Source organism: Paralichthys olivaceus, chromosome 2, assembly GCF_024713975.1.
Source record: "Paralichthys olivaceus isolate ysfri-2021 chromosome 2, ASM2471397v2, whole genome shotgun sequence".
Classification (NCBI taxonomy): Eukaryota; Metazoa; Chordata; class Actinopteri; order Pleuronectiformes; family Paralichthyidae; genus Paralichthys; species Paralichthys olivaceus.
The window spans coordinates 23,456,788-23,476,784 of record NC_091094.1 but is presented as its reverse complement, the minus strand read 5'-3'; the positions used below and the strand labels follow the sequence as shown (position 1 = coordinate 23,476,784).

The 19,997-nt window shown below is 43.5% G+C and overlaps 1 protein-coding gene across 17 annotated transcripts in view; it reads left to right on the top strand.

Annotated features, from left to right (window-relative positions):
• Positions 1 to 19,997, top strand: part of foxp1b (forkhead box P1b) — a 153,691-nt gene that overhangs the window by 117,371 nt on the left and 16,323 nt on the right. For 10 of the 17 annotated variants that reach the window (XM_020086817.2, XM_069512654.1, XM_020086819.2 and 7 more), the window contains 5 exons: positions 2,446 to 2,583; positions 2,889 to 2,981; positions 6,413 to 6,563; positions 12,755 to 12,944; positions 17,900 to 18,007. In XM_020086817.2, coding sequence (XP_019942376.1) covers positions 2,446 to 2,583; positions 2,889 to 2,981; positions 6,413 to 6,563; positions 12,755 to 12,944; positions 17,900 to 18,007 — 680 coding nt within the window. The remainder of the gene's footprint in view (positions 1 to 2,445; positions 2,584 to 2,888; positions 2,982 to 6,412; positions 6,564 to 12,754; positions 12,945 to 17,899; positions 18,008 to 19,997) is intronic. The other 7 variants (XM_069512694.1, XM_020086818.2, XM_069512714.1 and 4 more) reach the window with 3 other exon arrangements.

Below are 19,997 nucleotides of genomic sequence, written 5' to 3'. Positions count from 1 at the left end.
TGGGCACGATACAGCAGCCAGGGCAATATTTTTCAGTTAAAGTGCTCCCTCCCGCCTTTCCTCTCAATAGGACCCAGTCTTAGGCAGATTTTCACTCCTTCAGCACAGGATTAAATGGTGGTAGTTACATTGATCAATAGGTTAAGAAGCATACAATCCCTCTTACTGCTAATGACCTCAGTAGTAATGGGTAATAAAATGGGGGTCTGTAATAGCCTCTTACTGGGGCTGTGCACAGAGGAAGCTGCTCTAGCTGTAGTTACTGTGAACCAGACGCTCAAGACAAGGCAAAGTGTGAAACCATGATGAGACACACACCTCAAGTTTAAAGAATTAAGATGCTGAAATAGAATAAAAATCTCAGTGTAATTTGTGATGAAATTGGCAGCTATTGTGAGCTGCTATAGTGTGTAAACCCTCTGTGTTAAGTTAAAGCTTGCATGTCAACATCACACTCTTGAATAATGTGGCATGACAAAATGATTATACATTTAGAAATATGACTAAATTTACAGCTTTAACATGGTAGTAAAAATAGAGCATGACAAATATGGAGTAGATTTTTAATGCTTGCGGTTAAAGTAAAGCTTCGAAAAAGGAGGGTGGCATTATTATTTACCCTTTGTGTGTGTGTGTGTGTGTGTGTGTGTGTGTGTGTGTGTGTGTGTGTGTGTGTGTGTGTGTGTGTGTGTGTGTGTGTGTGTGTGTGTGGTGGAGGGGGCCTCATATTTAGACAGGAACTATATATCATATTGTGCATAACACTGGCATGTATGACACTTGCATGCAGCAATTCAGAGCAGAGAGTTGACCTTCAAAATAGTTAATCAAAATTAGCGATGCCCAGAAAAAAAGGACTTCAGTGGATAATGACTGTGAAATTAGGGAATGGGAGGCCGGGGCTATGCAAATGACAAGACAAGTCATGTGCAAAAGTCAAGATGAACTGCATATTAAGACATAATACAATGGGGAATTAATATTGCATTTTCTTCCTATATGCCTTGTGCTGTAAATGAGAAATGTGTGTGTTAGTCCTGGGTGGGGCTGGCTGTGCCTCCCTCATCCTCTCAGGGGCCAGAAGAACACAGCACAATATGGTCTGGCACTGTTCACAGTAAAGTTAACGGAGAGCATCAGAGCTGCTCCGTCCTATTTGACGTTGCTGCCCTTTCCTCTGCATTAGCAATACAAGCTGTTCATTATGGCAGCGCTTTGTTTTTGTTTTATGCTACAATGGGGAGAATGGATAAGGTAATATGCATGCAGGGTGTGTGTCAAGAAAAGCCCCTTAGTTACCGGACAAGGTTTTAAACAGCTAAATTACATTCAGAGGTGCATGAAAAATTCAAAGGGTTGTCATTAGCTATAAGGTGGCCACACAATTTGGGTAACCTTGGTGAAGACAGAGTGTCATCGGCTATGTCTGCCATATCAACTGCTGACATCAGCCTTAGAGACAGAGAGCACATTTTAACACACGCTCAGGCACATACTGTACATACTAATGTATAGGTGCACGTACAATGAACCATTTCTAGACGTGTTAACAATTGCAAAGAGGCAGCACTATCGCGTACATCTTAGTTGCTGTTTGTCATACAAATGTCAAGGGAAGGAGCTTTTAATTGTCTTGCACATCATGGCGGTGAGTGGCAGCATCCAGACACACTCCGAGTCCCCTACGCCGCCGGAGCAATTAAGGCACCCTGACAACTGTGGGGGCTCTTTCAGTGTCACAACAAATCACTTGTTTTGAGGAGTCATGCACTCACACCTTTCTACTGGGAGTTAGTTAGTGGCCTGTGTGTTCTTCAACGTGGCTCCTCCTCCAGGCACTCCATATTTTAATAGATGGCTGTTGACAGCGTCTCCTAATGAAATGTTCTCACATGACATGACATGCATGTGCAACCAGCAGCACCTTTTAGAGGCTTTTCTTTCATGTCTAAATGCAGGTATGGCATCTTTGCCATGTTTATATGGTAAGCCCTCATAAGCATCTCAGCAGAAGCAGGTCATATCTGATGACGTTGAAAGGTTTTGTGTTTGTGTGAAGGGAAAGTCAGAGACTGGAGGTTGGGGTGGATACAGCTGGCTCTTTTCTTTTCCCCACTGTCCTTTGGCCCTCCTTATTCTGGTGTGGTGTCATAATGGTTAGAGGGGTCGATATGTGTGTGTTTGTTGGAGGGAATGTGTGACTCTTGAGATTAATATAGAATTCATTAAAATGCAAAGTGTGTATATATACATATCTTAAAATAATAATCATTGTTATAAGATAATTCATGTTTCAAATTTGTTAGAATTATTTATCCCTGGCATGGCATTAACCTTCACTTTTTTCCATGTTAGCCCACTTGTGACTATACACAGGAATAAGGATTCATCATTACTATATTTTGACTCTTGACATCTCTGTGCTCACTTTGTGTGTCTGTGCAGGTTCCAGTGTCAGTGGCTATGATGACACCTCAAGTGATAACTCCACAGCAAATGCAGCAAATCCTCCAGCAGCAAGTCCTGAGCCCTCAGCAGCTCCAGGTTCTTCTCCAGCAGCAGCAGGCCCTCATGTTACAGCAGGTACTGTACAACTGACGGTCGCATCATCTCAAATTGTTTTGTCAGAAAACTTATCACGTTTCAGATGGTTCTTCTCATGAACCCTTCAGCCGAAACATTAAAATCAGTTCCTGTTTTTTTTTGTTGCGGCTGATCGGTGTATATTGTTTCACAAAAAATTATAAATTCACTTTGAAGTGCTCTTCGTTTTTTTCCCCTTAAGCCCCAAAAGATCGCATTCCTCAAAGTATTGAAAGTTCTCACTGCTTAGCTTTCTATGACTGACAGACTTTGCCTTACATGCTGCCATATTGTCTCTTCTGCAGCAGCAACTCCAAGAGTTCTACAAGAAGCAGCAGGAACAGCTCCACCTCCAGCTCCTACAGCAGCAGCATGCAGGCAGCAAGCAGAGTAAAGAGGTAGGCTGACATCACTCCAGCCGCCTGCCATTACCAAAGCCGTTGGCCAGACAGAATATGGGAGTCATGTGCACCCACCCCCTCCATCCCCTCCTAACTCCATCTGCTTCCAGACTGTGGTTAAAGCGGAGAGGAGGGGGGGGGGAATCAAGTGCACTCAAGCTTCTGATTAGCATGTCAGACTCGCTGGATAAATGGTAAAAACTGACTGATACTGTGCTAAGAATTCAGCGCCTCCTTTTCTGGAAGCGTGTAATAATTTACAGAGCCTGAGCCTTACTTCATTGTTCTAGATTTTTTTCTCGTTCTTCTTCCAAGTAAACAAGTGTCCTGTGCAACAAAGAGATGACCGCTCCTGTGAGCCTCGTGTAGGACATAATGAAAGGCAGAAGGGAGAAAGGCAGGAACACGGAGCATATAAATCTGAGAGGCTTTTCTCAGTAATTAACATGGAAATGGCAGAGGAAGAGAAGGCATGTAATTGTGAGATATCAGTGCAACGAGCGCTCTCAGCTTTGTTGCCTGTGTTGAGTTCTCTCTCTCTCTCTCTCTCTCTCTCTCTCTCTCTCTCTCTCTCTTTTTTACCCTACATCTTTCTCGCTCTATCTCTCCTTTGCTCCCTCCAGTACAGTGGGGCTTGCTTTAGGCAGCAGCTTAATGCGTGTTAATAACTGGCGGATACAGGCATCGCTGTGGACAAAGCAAAATTATTATTGTGCGGTCAAAAGAAGTTCAAAGGCAATCTGGGAATTTTTTTGCTGTTGTCCCCATCGAGTTCCGTGTTTGGAGAGAAGGGTTAGCATAGAAAATTAAGCCCAGTGTTAAAAGCAGACACACACACACATCCACGCATCCCCACACTCACACACGTCCGCGTGCTGTCGAAGCTCCCAACTTCAAAGTCGTAGCTCTCTAATTAATGAACTGCGGGCTTCAGTTTGGACAAGTTGTGGCGTGATGCTCCCATAAATCAACATGACAGCAGAGCTCCTTGGCCTCAGATAGGGCCTGTCACCAACTCGCATCTGATGTAAACACTAGAGGAGCAAGGGGGGAGAAAAGAGGGGGAGGAGATGAGGTGGGGAGGGAGGTGCAATTGATCAGTTGAATGGGGCATGAGAATAAAAGAAAAGGCAACTTTTGAAGCATATTATGTATGATCACAGGAAATGGATGCAGCCTCGAGAGGCTCTCCCCCTCTCCGCCGATGTTTTCTTTCTCTCCCCATCGCTCTCTGTCTCTTTTTTTTTTCAGTCGCATTTCGAGCAGCCATCAAAAGACAGAATAAGAATTATGCAGTGACTCCCCTGTGGCTGCCAGACAATAACCCCCTGTTGTTGCTTTGTGCCTCTTTTATTTTAAAGACATCAAAATTTAGTTTTTCAAAGATCTTTAACTTTATATCTGAAGCTTGACAATAAAGGCCTGCCAGTGCCACTCTTTATCATTTGTCAGGGACTGTATTTTTCTCTCCCTCGTGCCACTTCTTGTTAACCTCTTATTTGGTCTATTGGGTCTGCCTTTTTAATGTCTCTGCATGCTGCGAGCGCACAGGAGCTGCTGTCAGCTGATGGGACCAGAAGAAACAAAATGTCAAGGGAGAACAGAGTTAGATTAATTTGCAATACTTGATTTTTCTTTCTTCCTTCTTTTTTCTACAAAGCCACCCTCTGTTTATTTTGCTTTTGAAGAAAAAAAAGAAAAGACATTGTTGCTTGTGAACTCCCACCCCTGTAGTACTATTATCTTCATCTTAGGCTGTCAGGGAACAGAAAACCACTGAGGACACGAGAAAAGTCTGGGGGGGGGGGGGCGGGCAACAGCCTCACATAAATAGAATCACAGACCACCTGTATCCAAAATTTCACTGCTTCTACTTTTGGGTTACATCACAAATGAGCCTGTGAATTGATGTGTGCTTACTGCTCAATTATAACCGTCCGCAACTGTCAAATCACCCTCTTCCAATGAGATGACCCCGCTCACTGTTATAGACCTGCACTGCCCAGAGCTTTATTCCTGGAGCAGGAGACTGGGTGTGGGGCAGGAGGGAGGCAGAGGAAGGGAGAGGAAGGCCGCCAGACCCTTTTTGACAAGGCGATTGTGGGTGGGCGGAGGGGGGGGCGCAGTTTATCTGGCTGTTCCAGTGGTTTCAGAGCTTCTTGCAAGTGACCTAACAGCCGCCTTGTACCGAGACCTTTTTTGTGTGCGCTCAATTGTGAGAAGTAAACAAAAGTGGTGTATCCTGTGTTTGGTAACAGGGTGCGGTGCACAGCTTGGCAGCCCCGGTACTGCTTTTAGTGCCCCCTCCTCTCTTCCCACCCGCTTGACAACTGGCCTTGTATACTCATAAACAGGCACAGCATCCTGTTGAGTCTTAGGCATGCATATTTTATCCATATCTGTTGGAAATATGGAAGGTGCCCTGATTGTGACATCTCCGTGAGTTGGCTGTGGATTTGTTGAGAGCAAAGGTTGACGAAGAGGTAAAAAGTCATCCCTCTCCTCCGTGCCCCCATTATCTAAATAGCATCGCTCATTTGTTTTGACTCATACGAGATTGGGGATATTAGATCATTTCCTTCTATTTATTATTCTGACTCTCAAGTCCTCTTCTCACTTCCATTTTCTTTCTGCACTCTCATATCACTTTGTCATCACATCAGAGTTCACACGTTTCACTTTTCAGAGCCAAACTCCCAACTCCCTCCAAACACCCCCACAAATCAGTACAGCTACACTGGCATTTCATTAAATCTGTCTCGATGAAACAGCTGTAGCTCAGTTAGACCAACAGAGCGACTATCTCGCCGTCAGTCCACAGTGTGTGATTGAACACAGCTTGCGGTGCTGGTTTGGGGAAAGAGTGTATCCCTGAGCTCAGCGCCATGCCTGGGAGAGTTGCGAGAGTTGCCAGGGTGGTTATTAAGCACTTTGATTTAGTCACACGTTGTTTGCTGAATTATGAATGGCTGTAATTAAATTCCTGTGGCTCTTATTATGAATGATTAACTATGTTGTTTCGTTGTTTGTCATTTACCTCCCGACTCGTCATTAATTAAGAGAAAGAGAGTTGTATAGTCTACCTGTCTTAAGTTGGTGCAGGCAAAGCCACACTAGAGGCAAAATTTATGAAACGTACACCAGGGTATTTTGTGTGTTAGCACACGTAAAATCCAGTAAAACTGTTGTTATGAATGAACATGTCGTTCTAAAGTGTTTATTTTTACAACTTGAACCGTGAACTCCAGAGCTTTGAGCTTCAAATGTTTTTTTCTGTCAGCAGCCTACATGAATCCAGTTATATGCAAACCTGCAACTGATCTTTACATGTTTGCTCTGGCTGTTATGCTTCTATATACTGTTTGTATATTAGCGGATGGTGTGTCCTTGTTTTTAATGTACGTGTGTGTGTGTGTTTGTGCCACCAGCAGCAGGTGTCAGCGCAGCAGTTGGCCTTCCAGCAGCAGCTCCTGCAGGTCCAGCAGGTCCAGCAGCAGCATCTACTCAACCTTCAGAGGCAGGGTCTGCTCACGATCCAGCCTGGACAGACCGGCCTGCCACTGCACTCCCTCACTCAGGGTCAGTACCTAATCTCACAGCACTCTCCTCAACCACCAGACTATACAACACTTAAAGATATCAAGTCCACCAGTCCACTGATGCTCAGTGGAAGAATTTGGTCATAAAGAAACACTATAACTCAGTGCCTGGGGACACCTCTTTTTACTCCAGTATTTTCACAAGTGTTTAAGTTTGTTTGTGGAAGTCAACTGATGATTTGCTGCGATATTGAGAAAATAGTTGAGTCGAGGCCATGAGACAAAAGCCATGGAGACTGGGGGTGTACTGATAAGGTTGTTTATTGCTATATTGGATGATCCTGGCATTGTATATGAAAAGCCAGTTGAATTCCTTCATCTGTTATTATAGTAGATCTTCCCTCCTGATCACAACTATTTTGTGATTTCAGAATAAGAAAAATGGGAGTCACGCAATCATAATTTTACAGGCCTTTTACGCACTATCAACACTAATACAGATATTTTTGTTTGGGTCCACAATCAAAAGTGTTTTATGTCACTAAATATGGTGGTTAACAAACACCCAATATGAAGATTTTCCAAAACTGTGTATCCATGTGTACAAGGAGAATTTGGGGAACAATGAAGTCATAGCATACTTTGCGCATGCCCTCCATTGCTTTGTGTAATGACCATGCCCCAGAAACAACAGCAGCATTGGCAGCTTTATACCGGTTTCTCTATGTTTGGTTAGCACATACTAGGTAAGTATGCAGCTAAATTTAGCATTAGGCCTTTGTATCAACGTATATTCAGATGGTTTGATTTGCCACTGTTGTAGCCCTGCTACAATACCTGTACAAATTTGCTTAGTCAAAGTGAACAATGCATCACTTAAGTATGTACCACATACTGTACATGGTTTCACTGAGTCAGGACACACCTAAAGTAAATCCTCACTCAACACCTCTATAGTTTACTAAATGGCATCTTCTCTTGTCTGGGAAAGTCTACTGTTTACTGAACCATTGTTGTTTGATTCTGGCAGGTTTTATTTGGTTTATTATCATCACAGACAGTTTTCTTTTCCTCCTCACTTTGTTCTTCAAGTCTGTCCTGTTTCTGAGATTGGCATCCTGGTCACAAGCTCCTTGAGCCTGGAGGAAGACAGCATCTATTGTTCTAAAACTGCCAGTGAACTTGTCGTAGTGAAATTGCCTGTTACTCGATCGGTGGAGTCAATAGCAGTTTGACCAGGAAGTTTATTTCTTTATTTATTCTTTAATATTTTGTCAAGGAGTGGTCCCCTCATGACAAAGATGCCGTCATAAGGGATTTAGTACATGACATTGACTATTCATTCCCAGCTAAGACAAACAGTTTTGAAAAAACAAGATAAGGGCAATAAAAACGGGAGGGTTTGGGGGGGTGCTTAGGTAATAGGCAAACACAAACACGGTTTGTACAGTGGTGTTATTGTTTGGACTGGGTATGGAATCACTCATCCGCTCGCAGATGATTGCCATGGGCACAGGCGTGGAGCACCGCTGTGTTGTGAATGTGCTTTACTGAATTGCTGTGTGTCAGATGTCTGGCAAACACACACACCCCTTAAGTAAAGCATTATATGGGTGTTATGGCTATGTATTGTAGTTTTGATGGATTTCACAACAGCACCAGAACATCCTGTTTATGCACTCATCATCACGTTCTTCCCCGGCAACTTAACTTATTAAGAGAGGTGTTGTATTTAAGTAATATCATTTTTTACCTAATGATTTTTTTGGATACACTTTTACACTTTGTTAGGGCGGCACAGTTTATTCTATCAAAACTGTGAGTTAGATTATTTGGATTAATATAGAGCTCTGATGCATCACATCACATGCTCAGTTTCCCCTTAAGCTGTTGCAAAAAAATATAAAATAAAATATACACCACCTAATAAGATACCACAGTGAAACTTTAGAGGAAATAGTTTTAGACTGAAAAATGTATTCCCAAAAGAATTATGACAGAAAATCTTACTTTTAATTTTGAGGGAATTTTTCACCCTTAAAATTATTTGTATGTGAAACTGACAGCATCGTTGAGGTGTTTTTTACAGTAAACATCACAATGAGGAAATGGATCTCCCCAGATACAATTGGCTGATTGTTTCACTTTGCAACAACCAGTCAAACCTGGTTCAGTTGCTCTCACAATCCATTGATGATTAACACTGTGCCTCTGACAGCTGTTACAACACTTAGGCCAGTGCTCCAGGCCCCCAGTTAGTCTTTCTATTCTACATATTTTCTGCTTGACTGTTTGAAGTTATTGATGACCTTTCTGTTTTCCACATCACTAACCTCTTTCATGCATCAGTGGGCCAGGCCTGTGCTGCTCAGATCTAATCTGCAATATTCAGTTAACAGTTAGCACTGCGTCGGAAGTGATGAGTTGATCTGCTCTGTTTGGGTCTCAGCGATTACAGATTCAAACTTGGGGGCAGTAAATTGGCCAGGCTTTTTCCTTTTTTTTTAACCGATGATTTTATATGTTTCATTTCATGTAGATAACAATATAATTATTTTTGAAAGGCCACATGAAATCCACTGTATCAATTTTCCATGTGTAAAGACAACAAAGGGGACAAAGGTTTTCAAAATAATAGGATACTGTAACAGTGTAAGGAATGGAAAGTAGGCGTGCAGTCTGTATTTGCAGTTTTGCTGCTAAGATGCACTTAAGAACTGATTTTTCTTTCAGTTTCCTGCTTTGTTAAATTGTTGCCTGAGACCGATTTGTCACTTATTGTCAAAGCGATGGACTGGAGGAATGTGTGTAAATTAGCCTTTCAAAAATGTGATAGCACTAATTAAGTATAAACTTGTAGATAGCAGTTTTGAGTGAAAAACAATTGTCACATTATCTGGAACGTAATTTGTTTCTCTTGTCGTAAATTCTTTTGACATTAATGTTCAAAGTCTTGGAAGCGGCCAGACGGTATCTGTTATAAATTACAACAATGTGTTTGGGAAGGATACACCCCCTCCCACAAAAAGCCTGTCCTCTTGACCTGATAAGTGAGTCAGTGGTAGCTCAGGCTCACGTTGCTCAGGTGTGTGTCTGTGTCACATAGGTGGACAGTGTTTGTGCACATCCCGGATAAAATGGCCCCCCTCACCCTCCGAGGTTGCGCTGCACGAGAGCGAGTTCTTGTATCCGCACAACATCATTTAAGCTGTCCAGGAACTGCCTGGGGGACAGTGACAAGACAAATTTGTCGGTAATATGAAAGCAAAGAATGTGGCGAGCCATGAAGTGCTCACAGAACAGCAGCACATCAGGGACAGCGGTGGGTAATGCCGCTGACCTGTCAGTGATTGATATGTCCAGCGGTGGGCTACTGGTAATAGTTCCTGCAGCATTAGGACAGGACATATTTCAGGCCTAAGGGGTGCATATCAGCAGGCCAGTGATTACGGTAACATAAACAGGGGTGCAGTAAAGGTCCCAGTCTGATGGAACAATAAACTAATAGCGATGTCACTGTCCCCCCATGGTACCGGCACTGTGTGTGAGAAGTAACAGCTCGGTTTAAAGAGCCCGGAGCACTGGGGGCCATTTTTTATTTGGGGGATGATGGCCTGCAACTGATGTCATTATGAACCTTAAATCAACTTTCTGCTTGCTTGAACATGGTCACCTGGGTACAGGGGGACAAGGACAGGAAAAGGTTGAAGAGCTCGGCCTGTCTCGGTGCCAGAGCTACCTGCGGAGGTAAAATTGAGTTGGGAGGCCGGTGATCAATCAAGTGTCCCAACAACATACATTTTTTAAAGTGCTTGTCCGTATTTCCCCGTCGTAATGAGTAGAATAGTTGTGCTGAAAAATGGAAAGAGGAAAGATAAACCAATCTGGCATTTAAAGGATGGACAAACTGGGGACCCAAGAAAGAGGATTTACAGATCAATGTCATTACGTTTCCCACAGTAATCAGATGGAGGGAAGCTCAATGCGTTTTGTCAAAACACAAAAAATAATACCTGCTGAGACGTTCATGTAATGGTGTTTTATTGTCATTTATGTGAATCATGAGCCTCAGCTGTTGTTGGAAGAGGTTAGGGTTGGACCCGAGAAGAACAAGGGAAGAGGCAAACAGAGGGCAATAAAACTATGGACTAGATCCAGAAAGAGACAGCTTGGTCCCACTCCGTTACCTCTCTCATCAGTGCGGTCTATCCGCTGCGGTTTCATCTGAGTAAACAGTGGTGTCGGGGTCACCAGGACTGCTGGGTAATTGAGCCAGTGCGGGCCGCCCTGTCAAGCACATCGGCTAAAAATACATCGCCCACTGTCATCGGGCACCAAGTGGGGGGAAAATGATTGGTCCCGCTGTCGGAGCGCAGGACACTCGCATCACCAGTGACCTTCCCCTTCCAAACCCACCATCATAGGAAAAGAAAAAGAAACAACAATAAAAATAACTTTTGCTCCAAAGTCTCCAAAGCACGCCATCAAAAACAACAATGGAGCCTTTTGATAATGTGCCTCCACAAATCGGCAAGTGTTGGATTAGCATGCTCTAACACAAACCTCAATATTTAGCATGTTTAGCCTGTCATGGACGTGCACTTTGATTAGGGCACATCAAGGCATTGAGGAGAATAAGGGAGAATACAGGCAGGCAGAATAGAGCAAGTGTGTTGAAATATCTGAATGAGGAAAGACGCTCCTTGGAACGTGGAAAGGTTATTGATTTGTCCTGCAATCATTTCCTTCTCTTTGATATGCAAACGATCTAGTGTGAATTTACAGCAATCCTATCAGACTCATTTCACAGTTCTTAGCCCCTGCGTCTCTCTGGAGTCCTCCGCCTCATTAGGCCAATGTTCTCCATTACCAGCATAATTAAAATCTTTAGTAGCTTATCAAATTAAAAATATTTTTGCTGATCGTATTGAGATCTTCACCTCATAGTTATTTTCCACAACAGGAATAAATTAAGACTAAGCATTTTGCACACAATGTATTACAATCTGGTGCTTGAAAGGAGCACTTCTGGTATCTATGGAGCTGGTGATGAGAAACGGGGAGGCGGGGAGGGGGATCCAGAGAGTATAAACCCGAGCAGATAAGCATGTGCAAATCATCTTTCATTTACCAGTGCTCATTTTGAGTATGGATTTAATTAATTGTAATGTTAAACGAGTGGTCTTTGCCCGTTTGTTCTGTGGTTAAATTCAACACATATCCGAGGGCCTCTTTCACCACGCTTAAAACATGTGGCTTATTTTAGCGTATATCTGCATACTTGATACAAATCCGCACATATTTTATATCTCGCAGTATCCCAACAGAGGTAGCCAGCAGATGTGTTCTGTTTTGCCTGGAAATACAAATCGCTACAGATTCTGCACCCAAGAGGCTTAATCTTATTTTACATACTGTACCAGCTTTATCCTCATTTGTGTCAAGTGAAACAGACCTGTCCTGCACAGACACACCATAGATGGACACATATACTGTACATTGTGTGCCAACAAAGGCTCTCCTCTCTCAGACATGGAAAATGGGGTGCACAAAACACAGCATTATCCGTCTCCATCCTGACTCTGGCCCTGGGTGTCCGGATCACTGTCACTCATAGGCAGAAAAAACACACACACTCTACAGACGTGTTTCCAGCATATGGAAAAATGTATTCTGTCTTCAAGGGATTTTTTTCAAAGGGCTGTGTGAGCTGCAGTGTGCTTGACTTGTTAAATGAGGTTTAAGTCTTCTGTGTCAATTGGAGGCGGTGCAGAGCTTTAAGTATTTTGCACATTAATGCGCTTTTGAGAATATTACCCCAGGGTCCTGTTTCTAAAGGAGGCAGGGGTGGGATGTTTTCTAGTGTTGCTATTGTAAACTTTTTGTTGTGTGTGTTCTGCTCATCTCTCTTGTTGAGAGAAAATGATGGTGATTATTCAGATTTCATGCCTTGTCTGGATGTTAATTATTTACTCTGGGCATGAAATTTGCGTGAATGCCAGGGATTTGTGTATACAAACACGCTTCAGATCCCAGGGAAAATGGGAGGAAGAGAAGGAGGTGGCAGGGAGAGGAGGAGGAAGGCGAGAGCTCTCAGTGCATTACCCTGTAGTGGAATATTTTCTAATTAATACTCAGCTTTGTTTACAGACGCTTTGATTTAATTAAGTGATGACGAAGAGAGTTGGATTAGCTGTTAATTGATTTAATTATCCAATTTGTTTGTCTCAGGCATGATTCCAGCTGAGCTGCAGCAACTGTGGAAGGAGGTGACGAACGCTCATGTGAAGGAGGAGCACAACATCAGCAGCAACAACGGCCACCGGGGCCTTGACCTGTCCTCCCCGGCACCGCCAAAGAACCCACTTCTCAACCAGCATGCCTCCACCAACGGGCAGTATATGAGTCACAAGAGAGAAGGGTGAGTCAGCAGGTTCTTTTATCATTGATTTTTGTGCTTTCTTTCTTGTATTTGTGTGTTTCTTACATCTGTTGCATGCTCTCACAATCCAAACATGAGCCATTCAAGACATGCAAGTTCAAAATTATAACAGCTAACACCTTTGTACAACAAACGTTTGCCAAAGCACCTGATCATTAAATCATTTGTAAAATACATGTCATATTTAAACAGAAGAAAAATAACTTCTCTGTCATCTTTGTTTAAAGCAAACAAAGGGCCAACACAGTAACTTTTCATGTAGCTGGGGAATTCAGAGGAACACCTGGAAGGAAAGCTGGGATTTGGAATAATGTGTATCGAAATGGGATCGCCGTGCACTTCACGTGGGGGTCAGGGCGATGACCTCTCTCTTGCTATTGTTTTAGTCGAAGTGCAGCTGTGACCGAAGTTGCATTTCCTTGAGAACATTTGGATCATCTGTGTTTCTTCAGAGAAAGAAAAACATCCCTTTGTGTTCTGGGAACTTGTTGACATGCATAATCCACCTGTCAAGATCAACAAGTTATAATGCCCCACAGAAAAAAACACTGGGTGTATCATACTTTCAATGTGAATCATTTTTGTGTGGTGTTTGCTCTCTGAGCTATGTATGTGTGTGTGCTCCTTTAAGGAAGGAATTAATTTGGCATCTTAAACATTTGCTTGTTTTCTTGCACCAAAGCCTGATCTTTGAACTGCAAGTGAGGAGCCTCCAGGCACCATGAGCTCACTGCATAACATCTGACTTGTGTTCCAGTGATCAAAACCTGCACGTCATTATGAAAGCAACGCAGATGAGAACATGTTTAGCACAGTAAACCAGCGGCTTGTAGGTGAAGAGGGGCTGGTAGAGAGGATCTGAGCGACACCGAGAGGAAATGCTCTGATCCAGTGATTGATAAAGAAACAAATGAAAAGCAGCTATTTCTTTTCAAGTAGAATTGTCAGATTGAAATGGATTGATGACATACTACCTGTGCAGACGTATCCTCCTTTACAGGGCTTCGGCGTTGCCTTCCAGCACACACAGTGGAGAGAAATAAAAAAACTGGGCGTTAGTTGCTCCCACAGTTGACAGTATCCTTCAGCTTGCACTTCTTCATCCAGCATGTGGCTCAAAGTTAGGGTTTTTTGCGTGGCTGAAGACAAATTGCAGGGGAGGATATTGACTCGCTCACTCCATCACACATTGTCGCAAGCAAGCAAACAAGGTGAGCGTCGACAGAAGTGAAAAAGGCGAGAACCAGCCTCAGCTGAGGGCTCCATGAAACATCGGAGAAGACATAACACAAGAGCTGGCAGCCCCTCTGCCTCGTGCTGACTGTCAGAGATTAAAGAGGATGTCAACAGCAGTTTAACACAAGCTTAAGTGAGGAAGGCAGTCTCTGTCTGAATATTCGCACTGTATCTTAGATCTGTCAGAAAAACCGAGCAGGTGATTCTCATCCATCCCATCTGCTACAAGAAGTCATGGATTAGCTACGCGCAGTTTCAACTGTGCAATTACTAAGACCAGATGACTGATACAAAACGAGCACAAACATTCTTTATTAAATGCTGAATGTAACACATTTTGATTCACACAACCAATAATCCTTCCTCATGATCATTTTTTGGGACTTTTAAATTGCACAACTATCAAGAGCATTATTCCTCTCTTTTGAAGATGCAGACTCAATTTTAATCAGACTCCATGGGAAGAAGAATGAAATATTATTAAGTATGATTATTCTAAGCAAGGCTCTGAGAAAACGTCTGTGTTATAATCCAGGGATTTGAATAATCAGGTTGAAGATAATGGGCTGGGCCGGCCCGGGCGTAAATAGAGAGCATCCACTCATCCTCCCAGCGCTGAACTTAATGAACTTTTAATTGATGCGGTTTTGCAAGTCCTTTTGTCATGCAACAGAAACAAGCCTCTCTGCTGATGGGCCTGTTTTCCCGACTGGCTTCAGATTGGTTTACAGCAGGCCCTAAGTACCATGTAGTTAGTTTCATGTGTCATATAAAATCTGCCCAGGCACAACGACGCCTGCAACTAAAACCTTAAGTGCATCCACAGGAATCACTCACCGGCTTTGCACTTCCGTCTTAAGGAAGGAGGAGAAATTCAATCACTGCCGGCTTGACACACCGAAGACGAGGCGTGCGTTCCTGCTTTTAGTTGTCTCAGAGAACACTCTGGCAAGGCAGGCTGGGATTTCTGTTTGTCTGAATATCATCCCTGATATGACCAGGGCCTGAGTCACTCAATCTGTCAGCGCGTTGTTGTTTCCCAGCCCATGAAACTGTGATGCAGATAGAGATATACCCCTGTGAGCCAGGTCATCTTTATTCAATGATTTGCTTATTTAAATGAAATGTGCCTGATCTGTATCTGACACAAATTCCCAATGCAGTGCTGCATCAGCTTTGTAAGGGGGAGCATCCTCACAAAGCACTTGGCCCACTTTACTTCCCAACAACCATCAGTAACCACAGCTTGGGGACTGTAACGCAGCAATCTGTTAAAGAGATAAATAATCAGATTTGGCACAGCTCTCCCATCTCTCTCTAGCCTTTAATTTGTCTTACACCAGAAAAAAATGATAATTAAATCATTTAGGGTAAGGCGTGCAGTGGCACAGAGACGGCGTTAGGAATGGATGAAGTATAGAGAGTTAAAAAGGGGAAGGGAGTGGGTATGGACGGAGGATGGAGGGGGGAGGACACAAGGGAATAGGCTAAAATCAGTACCAACGATGAGGGAGAGTGTTGTGACTGGTTTCACACACGGTGGCCAGACTCTGACCTAGCACGGCGGACATCAATCTTCCCACTTTTTGCTGATAGATTGAGTCCATCAGCGCACAATGCCATAGATCATGACTTGTTTATGGCCCAAAGCATCTCATCAAAAGAAGTGAACTAGAAAACAACTGGATACCAGCTGTCGGAGCCATCTCTGTGTCTGTCTACACATAAACACAGAGCAACACCTGAGAGGTTTGCACGTTTCCAGTTCGGCTCTATAGGCACTTTAATGTTCTTTCTCTTCTGAAGGAAGCTGATGACACGGTTTTTCCTCATCGCTGTTACAAGATCATTAGACTGTTCTTCCCGCGGGCTGCCTGACAATAATAACATCCTGACAGACCTGTCGTCGGTGCAAGTCAAATTTAACACTGTGCAGTGCAGGGAGCTGCAGAGCATTTTTTTTGTCTCCTGAACATATTCTCAAATAGAAGAAAGCCCCAATGAATCCTACACCCTTCTCCTATTTCACTAATGTAGCTCATTTGGTGTAAATTCTGTCATTTACCACTGTTTAGCCATCTACCGTTTAAAAGGGCTCTTCTGCCGCCAGCCCCTCACTGCGCTTAGTGCTCACTGATTCCCAGCCCACTCCACATTTCAGTATCTTATTAATACAGAATTAACCAACAAGCCTGCTCGCAAAGAATTAAAAAAGGATCTCTTTAAATTAAAAACTGGCGTTACCTTCAACAGTCCACACAATTCCTTGTTAAAAACTCATTATTATAGGTCTTCCGCCATCTATTTATTAGCAGTATCAAAACAGAGGTCTTAATGTGAATGCATAATTCATAATTGAATTTAAAAAAAATCTGACTTTTAAAAGAGGGAGAAAAAAAGAGCTGCCAACCACATTCATGAATGCTTGACTGCTTCCTAATTGCAGTGCAATTATCACATGTTATGAACAATGTGAACTCTTAAGCAAATAATTATAACACAAGGAAACCTGTGACGACCTTTAAAATTTCCTACTTGAGGTAAAGCTTTACTAACATTGATACAAATGAGATTTTAATCTGAACATCAGTTTGCTTAATCCTGCAAAATTGGCACGGCACGTTTAGATCACTTTCCTTATTTTTCACTTGTTCGCTTTACATTTTCAAACCCTGGCAGATGAATGATTGTCTAAGCAATGCAAGTTGGTTATCTGCAGTATTTATTTTTCCTCTGTAGTATTAGTATAAGACATGATCTCTTATTGTTTCTATGTATATGAATGAGATTTTAGTGGCTGGAGTTACTCCCACATGACAACACTAACAGTTTGCGGTGTAATGAATCTCCCTGTTCAGCCCGCTGTCTTAAAGAGCATGGCTCAGACTGGAGGAGAAGCAGCAGCACTGTGCTCACGAGCCACCAGAAGCACAGGTGGTAGCGATATAGGCCAGTCCCCCAGGCTCTTGTAGCTCAAAGTTGTGTGTCTTGTATAGTGCCTGTGTCCATATGGCTGCCTGTCTCGCTCTCTTAGCAGACACTGCCTCCACACAGAACCCTCTCTCGCTCTCTCAGCGCTGATTGTGGTTAGCTGTGGTTGCTCGCCTCTCGCCATATGGAAGATGTTGTAAAGTTTGTTTTTCAGCGACGTTCCCGCTATTTAGACTGATTGTACGAAGCCAGACGCTCCCGGTAGATGCATGCTCGTCAGCCCCCGGTGACACGGATTGGTCAGTAGATAAATTGATACCAGGCGGGGGGTGTTTATGGTTTGCACACAGTGTGAAAGTAGCTGGTGCTTTTGGGAGTCTCATGTTGTGCTTCATGCTGCTCCAGGTGGGCTGCGGGACATGATGCATTGGGCAGCAGCGCAGGAAGAGAAGCGACTGAGGGAGCCCCCTTGCAGTCTTGATCAAAGAGAGTTGCAACATGGTTGAGCAATACTAAATAATTACATATTGATTTGGTTGTGCTTTCACAGCATGGGTCTGCTCCTTAAGAGAAGAGCAAGCAGAGAGCACACAGGTACACTGATTCCACACTGGCCGAGGCTCATAGATCAAGTCAAAGTGGAAACATCATAGAGTACACACCCCTTGCCGTGATATGTTACCTCAGGGCCTTAAGTGTGTTTGTGTTCAATAAAGTTGTGATCTTTTTTATTGATAAATGTCTCTTCTTGTGATTTTCTCTTCCAGAACTACGTTAGAGGAGCCTTCCCACCACAGTCACCCTCTCTACGGTCACGGTGTTTGCAAGTGGCCTGGATGTGAGGCAGTGTTTGACGATTTCCACTCATTTCTCAAGTAAGTTAAAGTCGTAGTCAGAGGTGTGTTTCCATCGCAGTTTTGCGTGTCCTCGTGTTTAGGTCGATTACAGCAACTCAGACGCACTACAGGTGCAGCTGGTTGTTATTGCAGAGTGTCAGTGCCTGGGTCGGCCCTCTTTCGACAAGGGTACTGACTGGGGTGGGGTCTCCTTCTGAGAACGGCATGGGCCTCTAATTCCTGTGATAAGTGCAGTTCCCATGGTGACGGGAGCCATTTTTCCCAAACAAACAACCGTAGGATGTTTATCTGTGGCAGCCCACTCTTTGGGCTCTCTGCATGTTTGCCCTTGTCACTGTACAGGAGGATTGGTGGATGTGTGTGTGTGTGCGCTCAGCTCTTACTGGTCCTCTATTTGTTTTTTTCTCCTCCTTTTGTCATCCTTTACTTCCTTGACTTGTATGTGTACTTGGAGATCTCAAGCTTCATTAGCAGCACCTGCTGTGTTGCATTTCTCCGGTGTGAACAGTGTAACAGGTTTGACTCGGTCCAGTCTGACACTTGCCCTTTGTTTTGCACCATGACTCCCAGACTGAGTCAGACCCCTGGTTTACTAATCAAGCCGGTGTGCAGTGCGCTCTAGGTAATCCAGCACATAACAGCGCCATGGTTACGTTGAGGATGAAAACATCTGCCTCGTGGCAGCAGATCAATGGCTCACTGTCACCCCAGATTAGTCGCACTTTAAACAAGATATGACACAATTCCATTATCCCAAAACAAGCACTCAGCGAACTCACAGCGTTCTCACAGACGCAGGAGAGAAAGGTGCTGCCGAGGGCTGCTGAAACTGTCTTTGTCGACATTTTGAACCCTCTTTTGATCGTTTATATAAATCCACTGTGAGCACATTTTGCATTTGAAAAATGCATCACAGTAGATTGTACAGCACGTTTCTGTTCCAGATGAAAAAGAGGCAGTTACTTATTTTACGTTTAATTTAATAAACATCCTGAGACACTGAGTTATTATACACACACTTTCACACACATTTCAGCTTTGGGAGTGACCTCTTAAATCCATCACTATTTATTGTATTCTGACATTGCCTCACCCTTTGTTTATAGAAGAGAGGGGAATTAAATTCAGTGCGCCTGGTAGAGCTTTGTCTGAAAAAGTCTCCAAGTGCACTCTGCTCTGTTTTTACAAGTGTTTTTATCATGGCAACATCTTGTTTACTTTAGTTGCCTGCTCAAACTGCTTGGAACATGTTAAGAAAACATTTGGGGAGAGTCTCCACAAAGCTGCCTTTGTTTAGCGGCAGACGAGAGTGCGAGCAGCTCACCAAGGTGTTAACTCTCAAACCCTTAAGCACTTCCACATGAAACCCAGCAACTGATACTGCAGGCCCCCGAAAAGAATCAAAAATAAAAACAAAGAATACATCAAGCGTTGTAATGCTCAACTAAAGTCTCCCAAAAGGTCCGGAGAAATGTTGGAAATGAATAAGGAGAAGTGTGTGTGTGTGTGTGTGTGTGTGTGTGTGTGTGTGTGTGTGTGTGTGTGTGTGTGTGTGTGTGAGTGTGAGTGTGCAGTCAGCAGAACAGAGTGTACTGTGTACTAGAGAGAAAGAAAGGTGAGGAGGACGCTAACGTCAACCAGATTTCGGCTCCACATGCCAACAGTAACAACTAACACGGGCCTGAAATGTTGTTTTAAACTGTGTGTGTATTTATTCTATCTTTTAAGGAAAACATTACATACCTACATGCACTATCTTGGTAAATACAAAGCGCCTAATCACAGTTCCTGTTTTCGGGCTCAGCGTACAGAAGGGTGTGGTGGGGTTCACAGCAGAGTCTGGTGTTTTTATGGGGGTCAAGACCCTTCTCTTCAGTGTCCAGTCAGAGGTCAGACCCAGTGAAACACTGCAGTGCCCTCTAGTGCTGCACTGTCTGTCTGCTGAAACCACAGAGACTCTCACACCTCCACACAATGTAGGTATTGTTCTGTGAGTTATGCAGCCATG